At 43.9% G+C, this 21268-nt stretch overlaps 2 protein-coding genes across 3 annotated transcripts in view; one reads left to right on the forward strand and one right to left on the reverse strand.

The window, feature by feature from the left end:
* Ci (cubitus interruptus) overlaps window positions 1-21268 on the reverse strand; it is a 75785-nt gene that overhangs the window by 51922 nt on the left and 2595 nt on the right. Inside the window, exon 1 of one of the 2 annotated variants that reach the window (XM_070302543.1) lies at window positions 11794-12080. The exons of the other annotated variant lie outside the window; for it this stretch is intronic. Within the exon in view, the coding sequence (XP_070158644.1) occupies window positions 11794-12044 (251 nt within the window). The 5' untranslated portion in view covers window positions 12045-12080. Of the gene's footprint in view, window positions 1-11793; window positions 12081-21268 lie in introns of those variants that run through there. 2 annotated transcript variants of the gene reach the window in all.
* Window positions 12377-21268, forward strand: part of Dctn4-p62 (dynactin subunit 4) — a 93317-nt gene continuing 84425 nt past the window's right edge. Inside the window, exon 1 of the mRNA XM_070302548.1 lies at window positions 12377-12625. The gene's annotated coding sequence lies outside the window, so the exon portion shown is untranslated. The remainder of the gene's footprint in view (window positions 12626-21268) is intronic.

The raw sequence follows: 21268 nt of genomic DNA on the forward strand, positions 1-21268 counted from the left end.
TCGTTTAGAATCTATACAGCTATATAATGGTATCGCTTCTCCGAGATATTTTGCTTTCGATATAGAAATAATTAAGCATGGCACGTACGTCAAAATTATTGGAATATTAGAATATTACACGAGAGCAATTACGCGAAATGATATTTAACAATGTCTTACTTACACACGAGCTCGCTCCTCCCTCGTTCCTCAACAGACATATAGGGGGTTATGGATTACGTAGCCGAGTATTAAGAAATCAATATAATCCCGTTCCGAGATAACATCTAAACCCGCGCAACGCGTCAGTTTTTCGTTCGAACAAACCAGTTCAGGAGAAATTACAAGCGTCGCGGTAAGGGCGCCGGGAGTATCCAATTAGCTTCGACACTAAAAACGAGATAAAGGCGAGCGTCGTGAAAAAAAAAAAAACCAAGGGAACGATGAGCTTTTTACTTGGAGCCTTTATTGTCGTTGTCAGTGTATCTCAGCTTGGCAAATTGAGACGGCAGTAGCTTCTCCTCTCTCTCTCTCTTTTTTTCTTCATCTCGATCTCCGTGTATCTCGATGCGATATATATTATTCCAACAAAATATTCTGACAATTTTAAATTTTAAATATAGAATTATAAATCTTTAGTTCCCTGAATTTTTCATAACTTTGGAGGACAACTTTTCTCAATGTTCCAAAGATGGTTAAGCAAATATTATACAAGGGATAAAATGATACAATATTTTAAAGATTTTTCTGACATATTTCTAATTCTGAAAATATTCGTTCATTTTAACTTGGCGAGATACTATGCGTACCTGAATACTGCCGCGTGCGAGCGGCTTTAGGCGGTTTCTTTTGATCAACAGCCGCGTTCAATAATTCATCCGCAACTCGATCGTACGTTGCGGCCTTACGTTACCTATGTTGGTTATTCGCTACAGCTTCGTACATCTTGTGTTATCAGGTTCGTTATAGAACATATCGCGAGGTTGCAGTCTCGTGAAGATAATGAAAATTTCATAATTTTACATCTTTCGTCGCTATATAGCTTTTTTAGCGTTGAACTTACAACTATTGATCCGCTACATCAATTCAGTGTGATAACATTTAGTTAATAATTGACGTTTGAAACGATTTAAATCCTCAAACAGGCTTAATTTTTTCGATCAATCCCTTCGTTTCGAAGATTTCGGAGTGCGTGGAAGAAAAGTGCGGCCCTGTAGCAGCCTCCCGTCGTGGACCGGTTCAAAAATACCTCGGATGCCCGCGCTGCGGGCGACCGGGCGCGGGCGCGAGGGGTAAGGAGCCCGGAGTGAAAAGAAAGAGACGGAAGAACAACGGGAGGAAAGGAAAGGGAAGCGGGGACGAAAGAGAGGAGAAGAGAACTCGGGAGAAAACGAGCGAAATTGGTTGAAAGGGAAAAGGATGCACGGAAGGACCACTAGCGGAGTAAAGCGGGTGGAAGAGATAGAGAGAGAGTAATGCGAGCAAAAAGACCAAAGTAGAGACGAAGGGAAGAGAAAGAAGAAAGAAGAAGAAGAAGAAGAAGAAGAAGAAGAAGAAGATAGCAAAAGGTAGAAAGAGACATTTATTAAGAAGAAAGAGAGGGAAAGGGAGATAGATAGAGAGAGAACGCAACGGCATGTGCAGGAATAGGATACCAGATAGAGCGAGACGGGTAGGAAACGAGAGGATGAGGAGAGGAGGGTGAGCAGCGGAGTAGCGCGGCAGAACGCGTCTTTATTATACGAAAGGAACGGACGAAGGAACCCGCAGAGAAAGAAATAGAGGACAGAGACAGAGCCAGAGAGAACTAAGCCTACCTCTGATGATGTTGTACTCACGACTCCCTCGTTCGTTCGTACTCGCTACTCGCCGCTTCGCGCTATTCGCTCGACTCTCGCGTACAGGACGCGTATGTATATCGTCGAAGGATATCGTCGACCTTCGCTCTTTGCTCGGCTCAGCTCCGGAGGACCACCGCGCCGATCCGGACGAGGAAGAAATCGGCGCGATCGTTAAACGGTCAATTATCACCGACTCCTTTCGTGCCTCGCTCGTCTTCTCGTCGCGCTCTTATTTCACTCGTCGCTTTGTTATCGTATTAAAGATTGTAATTCTCGCGTTTACGCAGTTTGCGTTAAACGAAACTATTTTATAATCCATGTAAGGACAATTTTTGACGCGCATTTATAGTGAGAGAGAGAGGGGGGAGGGGGAGGGGGAGAGGGAGAGGGAGAGGGAGAGTATATCCGATATCGTTGGGATCATTAAATAGGCGAACGCACAAAATGGTTCCAATTGCGAGAAATTTTCAACGGGCAAATTCGAGCCTCATTTCGACCGTTAATAACATCGATACCGTGATATTGTAGTAGTACTAAGAAACGACGTGGTAAAATGAAGGAGTTGTATGGTGGCCGGCGTGAACACTCGGCGGATGTGGATCCACAGAGCCATTAGTCGGCCGAAGCGCGGACCAATAAAAGCCTCAGTGCTGCCGTCCACCGACCATAAAGTCGTAGGATTCCTTGTTATGCGCCCGTGCGACTTCGCATCGGGGATCGCAGTGCTCGTGAAAAAGAGCGATAAGAGAGAAAGAGTGGTCCGAAAAGAAAAAGGGAGATGATGAACAAAATACAACCAAGAAGTGGAATAAAGGGTGGGGGAGAGAGAGAAGAGAATGCCGTGGCTTCCAGATTCCAGTGAGAAAGGGAAAAGAGACTCTATCCGCGGAGAGAAACGCGTACGGGGACAAAAGGTAGAAAAAGGCGCTAAGAAGGCGCGGCTCTTATAAAATCGTAGTCTGCTCCTTTACTGGCATCGGGGCGGGAAATTATGTGTACGTTCCGCCACGGAACCTGTTTCGGATCGTTTCTCGCGTATAATTGGAACGGGGTTCGAAACAGAGCTCTCGGGACACTACGTCGCGTCGCGACACGTACCACTTTCTTTGAACTTTTCACGCAATTCATCTCTAAATATTCTCATCTAATACAAGGAAAAGAATGATTATGTACACCAAGTCACGATTCGAATTCTATCTAATGAAATTTTACATTAATTTCGATTAGGAAGACGAGAAACTGCAGGTGAAATATAAAATATACTAGAGAAATGAAAGATTTTTTTGTGTCAAGATAATCTCACGATCGTATCCGGCTGTGGAATATTAATTTAATATATAATAATGCAAGAGTTTCACGATCGCGTTTAAAGTCTGGCTGATTTTCTTGAGAAAATAAATTACGTTTATATATGGTAAATCCTCCGTACCAACTGTGTGTAAAATAAAATCGTAACTTATACGGTATAATTTATTAGATTAAAAGAAAACCTATATACTTGAAGATTAACAGATAAAATAAGGAGAGGCGTGTTATTTTTCTTCCAAAGGAACGTGTCGCTCAAAGGAAACCACCCGAGGGGGCGTCCAACCGAAAATTAGCGCGGTGACGGCGATTAATGACCTCAACTCGCGCGATTTAAATCTCGCCCCTGACTATACGTTGCGTTTCTTCTCGCATCTGCTCTCGATGTTTTTGCCGTTCCTCCACGACAACGTCATAGGGTTAACCGAGTACCATGAACTCGCCAAGTCAGCGTCCGACTCGGCCGCGATGAACGATCTCTTACAGTACGAAATGTAAAAATCTTGCCATCGAAACGTATCGCTCTGACGTTGGAGTAAATCTCCGGAATGAAAATTGCGATGCTAAATATATCACTAGAGAGAAAGAGAGAGAGAGAGAGAGAGAGAGATCACCGCGCGTACAGAGAGATTAGTAATTCCCCTCTTCGTGATATTTTCGTCCATATGTGTCGAATCGTTGCAGAGTCGATAATCGTAGAGGGGAAACGTTATCGCGGCGAGTCCCCGCTTCATCCGTAAAAGTAAATAATACATCTCGATGTACAACAAATATTAATTGTCAGCGGTAGCCGCGTGCCTTTGATAAAAAACCATCGACGCGCATTTCATTACGGGCTATCCCTTTTACGAGGCAACCCCCCCCCCCCCATATATAATCACCGGCCTACCGAATTAATGAAAGCAAAATTAAAGGCCCAGTCGCTTCTCATTAATCTCCGCCGCCGGGGGATGAGCCGCGCGTAAGAGGCAAATGACGGGTACGAAAAGATGATGGACGCGAGTTTTCGGGACACCCCGTAGCGCACGGCTGCGCGCTCTCATCGAGGTCCCTGACTTAAGTGACGGCGGCCATAATGTTTTACGCAAGGGAGTAGGCGGATATAGGAACTTGAGAAACTACGGCGAGCTGTCAACGCGTCATCATAATTATTTAGTGTTTATGGTCGATCATTTTTTCTTAAATCGACGATCTCATCTCATTTTCACGCACTTTCCGTGAATTAAGGGGATATAATATATGATGTATTAATCTCATCGTATCGTTGTCGTTTTGATCGAATGAATGAATGAATGAATGAACAAGGAGAAGAAATTGGAGAAGAAACGTAACGTACGCGATACCGATACGTTCTCCGGCTTCTTTCGATCCGCTGGATGGAATTTCTCCCGCGATAAGTCCTGCAGGGCTTGATACCGCCGAGCCGCGGTACGGCTTCAATTAACGCGGCCCATTAAGGGCGATTTACATCAGCTGCGGGCGCGCGCGAAAAGAATGTCCCGCCATTGAACTTGATGGACCTATTTGCACCTACCCTTCGTACGGTCCTGTTGCGCTAACGAGGATGCAACGCTCGACGATACGCGGAATTCTGCGAATTTTGGCGGAAATAAATTTGTTTAACGCTTTTTGGACTTTTTGGAAAACGTAACGGACGCGATAAACGGCAATGAATTCACAAACGAGATTTCCGGTTAGGAAAAACGCGCATCGTTTAATCAGCGACATGAAACTTTATCTCGTCGAACAATATAAAATTATGTTTATCGACGTTACGATTATTCTCGCGATTCGCGCATAAAAGTCCGAGTATCCGCTGCGTTTAGAGACTTCCAATTGGAATAATGGATATATGAAGAGAGAAGGAAGACGCATGCATGTGTGCGTGTGCGCGTGTGTGTGTATTGTATATATATATATATATACACGTCGCATCGGCGCGAGTAAAAGCTCGATTCGGTTGGCGAGACGCCGCGGAATTACGCGCGTCGGGCTATTTAAATTTATTAATTGAGCGATATCAATGAACTCGTGCGCCAACAGTGCCTTCATTGAATTCTCTCCGGGCTAGACCGGCTTCGCGTTAACTCTGTACGCGTCCCGCTTCACTTAAGACGGTGAGGACTCTGTCCAATCTGCGTGTGCAATTTCCAAAAGAGAATTTATAAGTAATTGTGCGCTTTTTTATACTATTAACAAACCACATGGTTTACTTATCGAATAGCAAAGATAATTATAAAAAATATAAAATAAAAGGAAGAATATTGTAAATATTATACCGAAGACATTAATATCTGTGTGTGAATGCTTTTAGCGCTCTTGCTCAGTTTGATTTCTTCTCCGGTCAACTCTTTTCGTAAGCTGAAACGGAACTATAGATAAGGCTTAATGCGCGACATGTCTACGAAGACAGCTTTCGACTCATCGCGAGACGGAACGCGGGACTCGGTTGTCGGAGTCGACTCGATTATTGGCGGACCAATCATTTTAATGACTAATGTCGAGGGCGACCGATAACCCCACGCGATAAAAGAAACGTTTCTTCTCTACACGGAGATCGGGACACCACACCGCATCGTGACAATCTAAATGCGAGCGCTTGTTCATTCGTGAAAGAACAACAGTTTTAAATATATTGTTTAGTAAATTAATAATTTACAAAGATATATAACATATATTTATGCGCTCTTCGAGTATTATTCTTACATAGAATCCGGTTGACAAGTTTTGTTAAAAATTCTCGTCGTTCATTTTCGCATTTGCGGGAGGCTTAACAAGGAAGGAATAGCGCGTAATGCATTCTTATCCCTCAACCGAGTTCCATTGAAATGGCGCGCAATAATTTTCTAACCCTTTCGTCAGTCGGAGGATGCTAGGACGACAAAAGCACCTGAGACACGGCACCGGGCACCGGGTCTGTGACTAATGGACGGTCGGTAGCGCGAAGAAAATGGACGTTGAAAATTAAATAACAGGAGGCGCGTCCAAAAAGTATCAGAACGGAGTTTTCGGCCGTCAAGTGTACGCCGCGACGACTGTACCGCTTAATCCTGATTAATGTCCTTGGAAACTCGCGCTAATGCTAATGCCAGCCAGAGAGCCGCGGTCTCTTCTCGGCTCGTCGGCGTCCCCCCCTCCCCCGCCTCATCCCCTTTTCTTCGCCTTCGTCATCGTTTCTACCCATCCAGATCTTCGTAGGTCGACGACTTCCACTGCCATTTCGAATGTAGGTACGAAAGATGACGAGAGATTAATATTTATTCAGTTGTCATCGAGGAAATTTTAGTCAACGCGTAATGCGTTTATACGTTTTCGAAAGATTGATAATTGCGAATAATCGAGGTAAACTTTGCCGATTAAATTATAACAAAGATAATCGGATTTTATTCAATTTGTCACGCGAGACACGTCCATTCGCGGTGTGAGAGCTCCTTGAGGATCGTGACCGACGATTGAGTTGTATCCAGCGTTTGTTAGGGCTGCTAGAGTGAAAAAGAGAGAGAGAGAGAGAGAGAGAGAGAGAGAGAGAGAGAAACGAGGAGAAGGCGGAGGAACAGGAGGAGAAGAGGGACGAGCCGACGAATAGGGATAGGAGAGGGAGAGAAAGAGAGAGGAGATTCCGATCGAGACGCGCGAGACGATGCATCGTCTTACAGTCCGCCGTGAATCGGACGAGGACGAAGATAGAAGACAGGACGTAAATTCACGTGCACACGAGCACGCTCGCGTGCGCGCATCGGACAAAGAGGCGCTCGTGCAATAAACTTTGCGCGCGATCTCTCCTTGGCGCGTAAACCGTTTTTAGCCATATACACGTATGCGTATGTCGTGTATGCGTATACCGTCGCGCCTCGAGCACGCAAGCGTCAACCTGCCTGCGTACGCGCATGCACGCGTAGATTGTACGCCACCGACGAGGAGAGAAGTAAGAAATCGCGCGAGATATTTATTTATTATAATCGTCACGAAATGTCGACGATTTCAAAATAATGCTCACATTTTGACAGAAATGACAGAAGATCGTGGAGATGACATAAACTCGCGCTCTCTCGTTCTCTCTCTCATCGCGAAATCTCAAATACGCGATTGATGCGCGCGCCGTCGCGCCATTTTTTCGAGATGGAAGAATACGCACACGCGTCCCGAGAGAGCGCGATCACGGTACGTAAAGGAGCGGTGGAGAAATTTGCCGGGGGGGCAAGCATCTGGCCGTAATTACTAAATTATCCTTTAACTCCGCCGTCTACTCGAGACCGCGCCGCGATCTTATCCGAGAAGAGGGTTGTGCCTAGGTTTACTCAGCCAGCCCGAGTGAAACGATCGCTGTTTATCTCCGTGGCATTCTCGTGGAGAGAGCGAGACGAAGTCGCGGGATGAGAGGACGGAGAAAGGCCGAACGCTTTTCTGTTTCGTTAGAGATCTCGGTACGTAAAAATTTTCTCCGATGATCGATACACCCAACGTCATCCATGTCAGAAATAGATTTATTCGCCATTTTACTCGCTTCCTTCTATTGTATATATCCAGTGTGTAGTAATATTTTTCTACTATAATACGCTGCTAAAAGTCTTTCCTCATATTTGCAAATTCAATCTTTAATCATCGTTTTACGTATTTGTGAGCGATATCAAGTATCTTTTATAATAATAATCAATGGCTCTTGGCGAAAACGGCGAGCTTTTCTTCGATAGTGGTGACCATTGGTAAAGAATTTATCCCCCATGGCTACATTATTTAAAACAAATATCTGCCTACAAGATGCGAGAAAGATGTACGTGCGATCGATCGATCGATCGATCGATCGATCCCGGATGATCTCATAGGATCGTTATTCTTTTTGCTGGGAGCCCACCGAGGGCTGGGAGAGGTTAAGCCGAGCAGATAGGTAGGTAGGTAGGTAGGTAGGTATCCTCGGTAGGACGATCTCGGAGGTAGGAGGCCAACCGTAGAAGGCACGAGGAGGAACGAAACGGAGCGGAACACGGTGGAGGAGAGGGCAGCGGGCTGTCCAGGTCGATGATGCATGGTACCACCGACTCGATCGTGCTACACTTGTGCGAACTTTATCTTTGATGCTGCTCGGCTTGCTCATCCCTTACGCTTTGTCTTCCCTTACTCGCATCGATATTTGCACAAATACTAAGATCTTTAATTCTGTTTCACGATAAACCTTTTAGAGACGAAACGTAAACGATTTAAATCCACGGTAGACTTTAATCAATTTTTATACGAATGAATCTTATTTTGTGTATATGAAGAGAGATTTTTTTCATATAGAATATCAACGATATTGTGGCGCTCAAACCAGTCATCTAAAAAGATCGTTCCACGTTAAGATGTTCAATCTTAATTAATTACTTCTAGATCGAAGAAGTTCTCGTTGATATGTTTTTTCAAACCACCCACGCAAAATTGCTCTCGAATCTTTTCCGTCGTTCTTATTCTCATTTTTATTTCGTCGTATGCTGTTTCTCCGTCGCGAATCTCGCACCTGCCGCGAAGAAGGATGAAGACATACCGATCGAGGGTTCCCGCTGCGAGATGCATTAGTCGTCTTACTCAGGATATATCGGACGTCCTTCCTATTCCTTGCGAACTTGGCTCCGAGTTTATATAAATGCGCGTCCCGAAATATTACGGTTATTGTTAGCCATCGTTTCAAAATTCATTCTCGCTCCTTTTCATTTATGAGAGACGTCACGCGTAACCGATAAAAATCGGCGCGTCTCTTGAAAGAATCGTCGATTACGCGTGAAAATAGTTAGCGCGAAATTGTAATTAAAATTTCTTTTAATTAACAGTAGTAAGCGAAAATACATAAATATGATTATGTGTGACTTTTCCCGCGGGTTACGCTAAGCTAACTTGCAATCTAAAGAAGCGACGAGAGGAAGCGATAAATTTGCATTCTCTGACAGTTTGATTAATAGTTTGATGATTTATACAAAAAATACTCTTCAACCTTGTCGGAAGAAAGACCGAAACGTCATTTATTTAAAGTATGATCGCACGTGCCTTCGACGATGATTTGTTGGCCAATCGAAAGCAAATCACCGTCGAATCACCGATGTCGGATTGGCCGGTAAATACGATCACGTTTCGCAGTGCACGAGTCAGTGAGCCAATCGGCCAATCGGCCAATCGGCCGATCGATTTTACGAGCGCGCGAGAAAATTGAGGGGCAGCTTCGAAGGAGGAACCCGACGTCCGGTGTCGATTCTCCTCCATTCATTATCGAATGTACGATCGCGCAGGCATTCGCAGCATGTGTATAAACATGTCGAGGCTCTACGAGGAAATTTCCCGTAAAAATCCCGATAAAATGGACCGTGTTGCTTTCGCCGCGAAAACTGTTCCACCGCGAAACAAGGAGGATGTTTCGATCGTCGTTTACAAGGTTCGTCGTGAAAGTTGAAACCGATACACGAGGAAGGCATTCTCCATTATTTCGACGTCCACTCCAACATTCGGTAAACGTTGCGGGATATTATCTTTCGTTTGTACGAGCGGAACGTTTGCTTTTCCGATTATAAGAGGCGCTACTGTGCCTCGTGTTTTTTTAACAAATACCGTCAAAAAATCAGGGTTGTATATATTATATACACATATATATATATATATATATATAGAAAATATCCAAGGATGATCAAAATTGAGAATTATATTATATTAATTATTTATATTTATTATATATTTCCATATATGTGGACGATTAACATCGACAAAATTTCTACGATTGTTGTAATTACGCGCGTGTCGTAATTTACAAGGTAATAATCCAACTTGATTGACTCTCCCGTAAAAATCGCGACAGGGCTTATCATCAATACGTTAATTGATGCACTCACCGTGACGTTTAATACAACGGACGTTTCACGAGAAATGCCGGAACGGACGAGGACGCATATGAGAGTTTTCGAACGCAAGATTCGATTTTCGAGCCTGTTGACCGGCGTGGGCGGATCACGTTTTTAGGTCAAGCCCGAGAGAAGTATCGCCCTTGTGTGTCGGACGCGCATGTTTCGCGTCGGACTACGATGCGTGGAAATCTCTCGGAAAGTCGAGACAGATTTGTGGAATATATATATATATATATATATATATATATATAGGTTTCTCAAGAGCGTTAAGGGGCAAACTCTTGTAGAATTAAACGGTTATGAATCCTGAGCGCGCAAAGCGAGGAGTAGTAAGTGTCACAAATGGTCCAGCTTAAATGCGAGTACACGTGCCAGAAAGGACGTGTATACCATATATATATATATAATTATCGCGTGCGATATACCCTGCGTACACGTATTCATCTCGCACTTATATATATATATATATGTGTGTGTGTGTGTGTGTGTGTGTATGTATATCGCACGCGATAATTCCTGCGGAGCACGTGGCGATAGTAGGTGCGTACGCACGCAGTGGCGTAACTGGTGCGCTTCTGCGAACTGCTTGCTTGATTAATAACGAGCGATGCGGATTAAACGCGATCTGCGTCTTTCGACACCCCTATCGCCGCTTTACATAATTCCGACGTGTAAGCGATATGAAAGGACACGTATTGTCAGAAATTGCGCGCTCTTACTTGGAGTAACGACGCTGAAAGCACCTGCGTTATTATGTACGATAAACGGTAAAAAACGATTGAAGCGAATTACGATTTGTATTAATCATCTATGAAACGTCGCATACATTAAGATCGATTAGGATAATGATAATGTACATCGAGAGAAAAAAATTGTCAACTTGACTAAATTTGTCCAACTAATTACTATTTCTTTAATTGAAATATTTTAATATTTTAAGTCAAATATTAAATAATTAAATCTAACATGAGGTATATTTGATTTAAATAGTTAAATATTTCAATTAAAGAAATACAAAGAAATAGTAATTAGTTGGACGAATTTAGTCATATTAACAACTTTTTTTTCTCAGTGTAGAGCGTTCCTCTCCCAAAACTTTGTCACGCGCCTATTCTTGGCTTGTCTCTTTTCGCTGAGCGCTTATATTCGCGCGAATTGATCCATCCTTTTTCATTAATTTCTCAATAATTATTAGGAAAATTGCAAAATGGTACAGGACTCTCAGTTGGAGCCAATCTACTACCTTCACACTTTGGGTACGTCAAAAATTATCGGATACCCTGTGTAACTATTCCTTTTGACGAATGCCGCGATAATCACTACTACGATTCAAAATAAACAAGTACGTATATATAAATCTGATTTAAAAAAAAAAAAATCTAAACGAGGATATTTAAATCAGTAGGAGCCGTTAGATATTACAACACATTGTATTGGTCTAAATATTTTTAATGACATTATTATGATTATTGCTGTCCAATAATCCCTATAAACAATAAATAGTTCATATTTCCATAACAATTATTGTAGAAAGAAAAATGTTGGATATCAAAAATTCTAGAAGGAAATAAGAGTACAATGAAGATGCCAAGACATCGACTTTTGTGTTGTTTTAATAATATGGAATAGTTAGGCTTACTTTTTTGTCGTGCGAAATCAAAGACGAGTAGCATAGTTCAGCTGTTTATTACGATTTCTATTATCGTAGATATTTATTTTAACGATATAAAAATATTCGCGCACGTTATAACATATATCACTAAATGTCACTAGAAAAAATTTTCGCGACAGTGATTTCTCAATGTTACCTGACGTTGGATGGTACTCTCGTGACACGTTCGCCCAATGAGCGAAATAGTTGTTGCAAAATAGTGGAAAACACGTGTATCGAAGAGCAAGTTTCGACGTCGTTTAGCGAATACCGAGAGACGACGCGCTTAATCGTAATCCCGTCGACTGATCGACATACCGAGACGATCACTAAACTCGACATTATACACTTGATACACTTGAGACACGGATAAACAAAACAATCGTCGCATAAAAACACTTGAAACATATATATAAAGGCAAGAGGAATTGCCTATACCTCCCGTGGAACGAGACTGCGTCCAACGTCTGTACGAGAGAGAAAGATAGTGATCAACATTCGCTCGCAATACGCATGTGCCGTGCCGATATCGTCGTTGCCATGGTTATAGTAAAGAATAACAATTCGACGATATCGACGCGTGCGCATTGCGCACGGTTATTCCTCGCTACCTTTCTCTCTCGCACAGATGCTGCACACGGACTCGGTACTCAATTTCCCTTCTATTTATATACCATACACGTTCGAAGTAAAAACACAAGTTAGTGTACGAGACCACGTAAACAATCTTTCATAATAACAGTTGAGTGTCGAATCAATATACGAGCGATCGTTCTAGCGTATTTATTAATTCGTTTATACGCGATTACCGCGATATCGACTGATGTTCTCTCAATTTCGCGAGTGTGTGCATCGAGCGAGTGCATCGAGCGAGTGCATCGAGCCGCACCGGCGATCGTTCGAGGGAACGTTAAGGAACATCGAGGAGCATCACCGAAGGATTTTACCGAGAGAGGTTAGTCGAGGCTGCCCATCTACGATGATCGGAGGTGAGTCATTGTTCGTTAACGATTTTTTAAATTTTTATTTGCGGAACGTAAAGAAAGAAATAAGATTGATACTCGTAAAATATGCAAAATATATAGAAAATGTTTATGCGGTAAAAAAGAGAGGAATATTTCTTTTTCAAATAAATAAATTATTGCACCATCGCTCGCGGCACCTCTGTAATTTTCTTTAACACATTGAATGGAGTTGATCGCGAAGCGCCGGCTAGGAAAACGGTTAGACTCGAAAGAAGAGATTGAGTTACCAAGATAATCGGATGCACGCCCATTCGCGCGACCACGCATCCCGATATCTTTTAGGCGTAGTTCACAACGCGCGAAACTTGAATTTCTCTTTTCGAGACAGATGACCTCGTCGATGACCTCGGCGTCGATATCGGTGCCTTTTAAAAATAGAAATCTTGTAGAAAATCGGCAGCCCTATTTCACATGGCAATACGATTGTATTATCGATTGATAATCGATCGATTAGCGCTTCATCAGCGTGAAATGTAGAAATGTAGAGATGATCCTTAACGATAATTATTCCCCTTATCCCAAATTGATTTCAATTTAATCAACTCGGATAAGCATAGTATTCATTTCAATTAATATTCAAAGTGAGATATCGTGACAAGAATTTTAATAATTAATAATTTCAAGAAACATGAAAATGAAATGGAATTGCATTTTTCGAGCGTGCCGACACTCTGTCACCTCCTTTATAACGTCGATCTACGAATGAACGACGATGACGGTTAAAAAGGGATTTGTGGAATTTCGAGATCTCGATCCCTCCCCCCCTCCCCCCCGCCCCCTCCTTCCCCCTTTGATCGCAAGTGCCTCTCGAACTCTATGAATTCAAAGATCTATAGAGATCTTCGCGGCCGAGGCGGTTATGGAACGCGATGGAGGCAGATGGGCTTGGCAGCACAAAAGCGATAAATCAACGTAATAAGTCGAGCCTGGGAGAAACATCGAGTCTATAAAGATGTTGGTTTAGGACACACACACGCATTTCCGAGACGCGCCCTCTCTCTCTCTCTCTCTCTCTCTCTCTCTCTCTCTCGCGTTGGCTTAGAAAATTATGAATCGCCTCGATCTCGATCCAAGAGAGCCGGGGCACACCCGCGTGTCTCTCCGCGTGGATTCTAATAAAGGAAAAGATATTATAGTCGGTATTCGTGTTTTCTCTGTATATACAAAAATGTTATGCTTACTAGCTCTCGTTCGGGAACCGTCAAAGCGAAACATAATAAACATCGCTCTACGAAATGTCAGTTGAAGTACGTGCGAACTTGGACGTGCAATCTGTGTGCGTGTGCGTGTTACGGGAAATAAATATTTTAAATATCATATGTACATATATATATATATATACGAAATTTTCCGCCGATATATATCATTTTATTGAGATATGAAAAATATACATTTCGCTTCGCACGTTAGGGTATATATTAATTATACATTATCTGTCCATCTCATCTGTTCATTTTTGCAGTGTATTATTGAAGAATTAATTATATATGCATCGAATATCTCGCTTTTCCTTTCCCGTTATAAAGATTCGATTTTGATTTCTCGAGCTTTCCTCCTCTCCTTGCGAGAACGCGGAGGAAGAACCGAAAGATTAAAGGAGGGAGTTAATGGCTCAATTAGCGCGGTTGGCAGGCAGCAAAACACGGAATGGAACTTGGGCGGAAAAGTTCTCGCGCGTTTACAGATATCTCGAATTTCACGCGAAGAAAAATCCAATAGATTTTTCGAAAACATCCATTTTATCCTCTCTCATTGCGGTATGTATATAATGGTTCTTTTTTAGATATACTTATTATTATAGAAAAGACAATTTATAAAAATTTTTATCGCATCCATAAATCTGATAATATAATCAATGTCCATAAATTGAATACATGTAATACTGTTTAAAAATGATAATAAACACATCCTGTGTTTAGAAGGCGGAACGTTCGCCTGTACATTTTTTCCCTGCTATCAGTAAGCGCGCTCGACAGCCGGATAATAACTGGAAACTTTATCGTCCAAGAATATCGTCATTTTTAAACGATGTCGATTTTCGCGACGGGATCGCCCGGCTACTCGACTTTAACCGAGTTTATAGGTCTCGATGTAGGCGCCGCGCACGCGAGAGAGAGAGAGAGAGAGAGAGAGAGAGAGAGAGAGAGAAAGATGAACGCCGTTCGCGATAACGCAATTCCGCTCGCAGAAATGCAATCTTAACGATTCTCGCGCCGCGGCGAATCGATGATAAAATCGAGAACGACGTCCGCGCACCCGTCGACGCTAAAGTCGACCGAGGGGTTCTCTCGGCTTTATGGTTTCCGCGGTGCGATGCGCGAACGACGACGGAGAAGAGAGAGAGAGAGAGAGAGAGAGTCTCTAACGGAGAAGAGAGAGAGAGAGAGAAAGGATCTAACTGGAAAACCGTATCCGCGCCATCTCTGTCAGCTGTCATTACGCGTCGCTAACTTGACGAGAGTCTCTCTCGGTCTCGATGCGCTTCGCGGATAGAGCGATTATCTTTACGTCATTTGTAAGATTCTCTCGAGTGAGAACTCGTCGTGTCTCTCTTTCTTTCTCCCCGAGCGATTTTCGTTTCACGCTCCGGTGATGGCGCGAGTCGATCTCTCGCGCAGCTTCTTTTTTTCTCGCGATCGAATTATCACGGAAAGTATCGAAAAGTTTATACGATAACGTACGATTTTGTCGAATTAAACGGTTTCCCGATTCGAAGGAAGAAGATAAGGATGTCGCATATATGGTACATATAGTCGTCTTTATAATTCGCGTATAATACTTTATTAAGAGCTAGCAGAGAACGACAACTCAATCCTCGTGCAAACTATGTTGCGCTCGAATTCGGATAATCCTCGATAGTATGTTTTATAAAGAGATACATCTTCGTTAATTTGTCGCGATTCTCGGAATTCCGCGCAAAAAGACACGCGTTGGAGCAATCTCGATGCAATCGGATTAAAATAATCCCGCGTCGGATATCGGGGCATCCCGAGGACCGGACGCGATTTAAGCTCGCGGTTCCTACGTTCGAGAAGGGTCAGATATTCGAGATGTTCTCCTACGCTCTTTCTCGGAGCACCCTCCGGTTTTCTCCCCCTTCCCCCGACGCGAGCCGGGCCACTCGAAGAGGATTCCGGAGTGGTAAATTCTCCAACGCCATAACAACCGCCACCGTGCGTTTGTTTGGACAAGAGCATTATGAGATTTTATGCGAGCCACGCGTGCTTCGTCGACTTACAACGTTGTTTATGCACCCAGAGGCGCACCTCGTGCCTGCCGCCCCCTCCCCCCCAAGCGGAAGAAGCCGCCCCGACTCGTTTTCTCGATCCACCACCCCTCTCCCCTCCCCCCCGTCTCTACTTTTCTGCCTTGCGTTTTAGCATTCCCGCCTTTCTTTCCTTTGAGATAAGAGAGACCTCGACGATTTGATTTTAATATAAGGTGTTACAGAGAAACCGGAGCGTTTTGTTATCTCGGAAGGTGCAAATCATAGTTTTCTCAAGACTTGACGAAATATCGTGGGAACGACATGCAGCAAAATGTGGACTCTAAAAATATCCTCTTAATATACCGGGCGAACAGAGATACTCGAAAAGCGATTACGTTTAAATCACATAAATCACGTTAGGTTTGCCATTTTTCTCTTATCTCACTCTGCATAACTTTAATTTTATATACATATATTACAGAGAGAGAGAGAGAGAGAGAGAGAGAGAGAGAGAGAGAGAGAGAGAGTTTAATATAACGATTACATTTTATCATTCGAGAAATATAATACATTTTTTAATGTTGATAAATGTTATCAAATACTATTGACTTTTAATATCTCGCGGGTACGCAACAGCAAAGACCAAGTAAACTATTGACAGGGGCGATAACGAGTATTTCTCGTCTCTTCCGCGAATCTATTGTCTCGTCGATGCGCGAGAACTGTTGATCGAGCGAACGAAAAGCATCGACGATAATAAACAATATTTATTTGAAACGAAACGAGCCGCGAGAAGCTTTTGGCGCGCCGCAATCTCGGCGAGAAGATACACCGACTCGGTTGCGAAGCAGACAAAACAAACCCGTTTTATCAACGAGTACCATCGCCTAATTGTCTCATTAAAGCGATTAGCCTGCGAGCGAGTCATCGTCCCAGCTAGGAGTACGTTCCCCACACGGGTGGCGAGAAATGTCATTCTTTATTAACCACTCTTAACCCCTCCTTCATTACGACCACAAATTTACTTAGTCGTTATGTTAATTTTTCCGGTTATCACTCTCATAGTGAGAAAGAATGGTCGAAAGTTGTTTTATTTCGCTCTTAATCTCTCTAAAAGCACGCGTAAAGAGTGATGAAAATAAGATAAAGAGACCAGAATATTTTTTTAATAAACAATTATTTAAGCGTCTCAAAGACATAGAGTATCTTTTTACGCTTCGATTATAGATGGTAGTTGGGCGGATCGACGTTATAAAAGCTAAGTTTTTTTTCTCATATTTGTTTCCGAATGCGCAATAATTGGCGCGATTGGCGGGCGAGGGGGAAAGGGAGGGAATGGTACACGAGCACGCGGGTTATACGCGCTATCGCGACGTATCGTATCGTACCTGGATATCGTGTGTCTCCCGCGGGCCGATGGAGGAGCCCGGGGGCTCCCGGTACAAAACGTGGGTCGCGGCGTTATGAATGCGTGGAATTTATCAATGGACGGCGCGCCAATGATAAATCGCGCGTGTGGTACGCATCGCGACGTCGCGGCTCTCTCTCTCTATTCGCGCGAAACGGCAGGGGGATGAGGAGAAGGGCGGCGAGATGCTGGAAGGGAATGTCTTCCTTCGACGAGAGAGTTCCTACCGTGCGATTCCGCTCGCGCACGCTGACAAATCGGTGCCCGTTTTTACGTGCGTTATACAGGTTGCCGGCACGGCCGACGGCGTATACGATATCGTACATGTATATGTATACATGTACGTTTCATCCGGTCGTGTTTACGTCGTAATACGAGTACGGAGAGATAGGCGCGCGAGATAGGCAACGGGGTGGTTTTCGATCCTTCTGTAAACGCGAAGCGCGCGTTTCTCTGTGAGATAGTGCCGATTCTCTTTCGTACGTACTGCGAATTAAACGAAACAATCGAATAAACGCATAACATTCCTCGGATAAGCGAAGAAGGAGCGTATTTATCTCGTAATGGCGATGCACGCTCACGTTCGATCCGCTCTCATCGCGATGAAACCTGAACCGACGAGTATGCAAAAGTCGCGCGACAAGCAAGAACGAGAGAAGTGTCGCGATGTCTCGCAGTCTCACGCGCGATACGACGAGCGTATCTCGATAAGCCGAAAGCTTTCGCGGATCGCGAATCGCGCCTTATAAGCGCGAGAGAAACGGTCCAGGATCCCGGGACACGCTCGCGAGAATGGTACTATTCGTATTACACGGCGAATATATTTCGATAAAACAAAGTCGAAGGGGAATTTTCGCGTTGCGGCGAGAGAGAGAGAGAGAATCGAAGAAAAGGACTCGCAATAATTTTACGCGCGCGCGCGCGAGATTCGATCTCGTTGACCGTCGCGTCGGTGAGACTCGCGAGAAGAGTCTCCGACGAATACCAGCGTGTCTGGTAGCTCTCCTCGTTCGTTTTCCACACCCGCATCTTTGCCACGACTCGCCCTTTCGTTCCCTATCCTCCCGCGACAGCCTACGCGATCAAGAGATTCATAAACGGGAGATGCGAGGCGATCCTGTCATCCATTGTTTGCGCGCCGCAGTTTCGTTCGGCGGAACGAAAACTTGCTCCCGCGATCGCGGTGCGTGGGGTCAGCGACGTGACGTGATTCGCGATTATGACAAAGACTCGAAACCATCCTCTTCGACTTTCCACGCCCTCCCCCTCTCCTCTTTGTCCATCTAATTTGGAACGTCGTTATCGCCGTCTTTTGCCAGATACGGTCCTGTACAGTTCGCGACGCGTCAACTACCAGCAAAACTAAGCGTTCGCTGCATAGAAATATGTCAGACGCGACACGTGAGCGCGAAACGCCGCGCCGCGGAAAGAACGCGACGCGATATCTTACACTGCGACGAGGCGAAACGTCGAAGGCAAAAATACACGCTGCGTGTCTCGCATGTCCTCGTAAAGAGACGAAAATATCTGTTCAAGACACAAACGGGAGAGAGAGAGAGAGAGGAAGGGGCAGGGGCGGGATACGGCGCTCGGCGCGTACCGCACGTTTTACATCCGCCATCGTCCCGAGAAACGGAAGTTTCGATTGACCATATCGTATCCGCGAACGATCGCGAGTGGCGTGAAAATTGATAGGAGACATTTCAAACTTTTACGAGCATTTTATGAGATAATTCTATCATTTGTCGAGTCGCTTGATGGATGTGCTCGAATCGATTAAAAATCCACGAGGCAACGGCGTTATTATTACCGATGTCGGCGTTTATGAGTCCCGTTTCAAACAAACAATCTCCGATCTCTCGCTGCGCGAAAATTTTCATCTCGCCATTTTAGCATAGCCGGTTCCATACGTCAAGCAACGAACTATAATTGTAATATTTTATCGTATCGCTCTATAATCGATATTTCAAAGAGAAATATATTTTTCAAGTATTTGCAAAAAGTGCGATATATAAGCATGTACACGTAGTAATTGAATAAATTATAAAAAACGACAACGGTGAAGCAGCGATATCAATTCATTTTATCAGCTAGAATTTTCTCTTTTTTTCAGTCAATATGAAAGAAAGAATGAATAATCGTTATACATCTTTAATTTATCGTAAATATGAAAATTGAGAATTGAAAAATATCTTTATCCCTCGAAAAGAGGGATCCGTGGATCTTGTAGACGCGTCGGATAGGTAGATACACGGTCACGCGTTGTCGGTTTTCACCCCAGTCTCCTATAAACGGGCGCGCGTGTGCTACTTGTCCAATCTGTCACATAACTCGAGGTGGCTTTACGACGTTTTACAGTGTCGTGTTCGCTGTAAAACCGCGAACCGTCGTAAAAGACCGACGCGACGCGCGAATTAGATTCGCGCGACGGGGCGATTTTATCCGGCGAACATCTCCATCCTCCTCTTCCCTCTCGCCTCCCTCTCTCTCTGTCTTTTCTACGCTTTTTAAATTTTCACCCTCTACGCCCGGTTCCATTCACGCCGACGTCGCCATTCGTTTTAGTTGGCGAACACGCGCGCGCGGACGTTGCTTGCAGCGACCGCGACGAAACCGACGCGATTCGCTTCTCGGCCTCCTACCGCGAGCCCCAAGATCGTGGAATGAATAAAGAAAGCGGATGAAGACAAAGGGCGAGGCGAGAGACTCGATAATCGCGAAATTGGTATTCCTCTTTTCTTCTATAATTCTAGATTTTCGCGGCGCGTTTAAAACTTGAATGCGTAACTTAATCTAGCTTCGAGCGAACAAACAATTCACGAATCTTTAAAAGATAAGATTAATGGATACGTAAAGATCTTTTAAAAGATCGCGATGTTCTTGACACTTTTCTCTCTCTTCTTTCTTTTTTAATTTTTCTCAACATAAACAATAATTCGCATGTGCATTTAGAAAGATGATAATTTTCACGCGTACAATTTTGTAGATATAGTAGCCTCGCAAACATCGCAATAACAATCGTAATGATGATAATTAATAAACAAACGGATATTTATCCGTTTGCTGTTACGCGAGTCACAATACGAATCTACTTGCGTGTCGTTGCCTTGATATTTATATTATTCCGTTTTATTTTTATACATAAACCGATTCGAGCGGTTCTTACGAGTCCAGCTGTATTCTGTATTCTGCGAATACAACCGGTACAATTATGCGAATCGATATTCTACGCGCGATCGCACAATTTTGCCCGGACCTCTCCGATAAAATTGTCGACCAACGAGGATTTATTAGCCGCTCTCGCCGGCGCGCCCTCCCTCTATCCTGCGCTCCCCCTCCTTTGTCGATACGATATTGCGGATGATCGAGAGGGTGGCAACTGTTGCGATTAAATGCTTAATTGGATCGACATACTGAAGCTCCGGTGATCGCCGTACCGGAACACCTGCTACGATCGCTGGCTGATTTAATGCCGCGTGGAAGAATCGGCGGCGAGTTTTACAACGCATTTAATGCACCTCTCTCTCTCTCTCTCTGATTAAAATATTCATGTCGTCCGAGACGGTCGAGATTAAGCGACCGACTTTTTGCATAATTGTCACTTTAATTGCGCATTATTAATCGACCAGCGACACAGCTGTGCGTAACGTGGATTAAGACCGGTGATTTCGTAACATGGAAACGTCCGGCGCGTTATAAACTATATCGTAACACATCGAAACATTGTTATATATTTTTAACAAATATATATTACGCAATTTTGCACGTGTACGTGTGGCCGTATTCTCGAGTATCTCGTATACTTTAGTCTTTTATAATAATAGCGCGGGCTCTATTATCCCTTCGAGACGTGGTACCGCGATTCCACGGTGAAAATGAAGCGCCGAAAGGAAGGAAACCGCAGCTTTGTTCGCGCCGCGTCGAAGCGTCCAATTATTGCGTCGTTTTCACATCCCAGAAGGTAATCTCGTCGCGTGCGATCGCGTGTCGT

Source organism: Polyergus mexicanus, unplaced genomic scaffold (genome assembly GCF_030449975.1).
Source record: "Polyergus mexicanus isolate NDT 795.1 unplaced genomic scaffold, iyPolMexi1.0 SCAF_10, whole genome shotgun sequence".
Taxonomy (NCBI): Eukaryota; Metazoa; Arthropoda; class Insecta; order Hymenoptera; family Formicidae; genus Polyergus; species Polyergus mexicanus.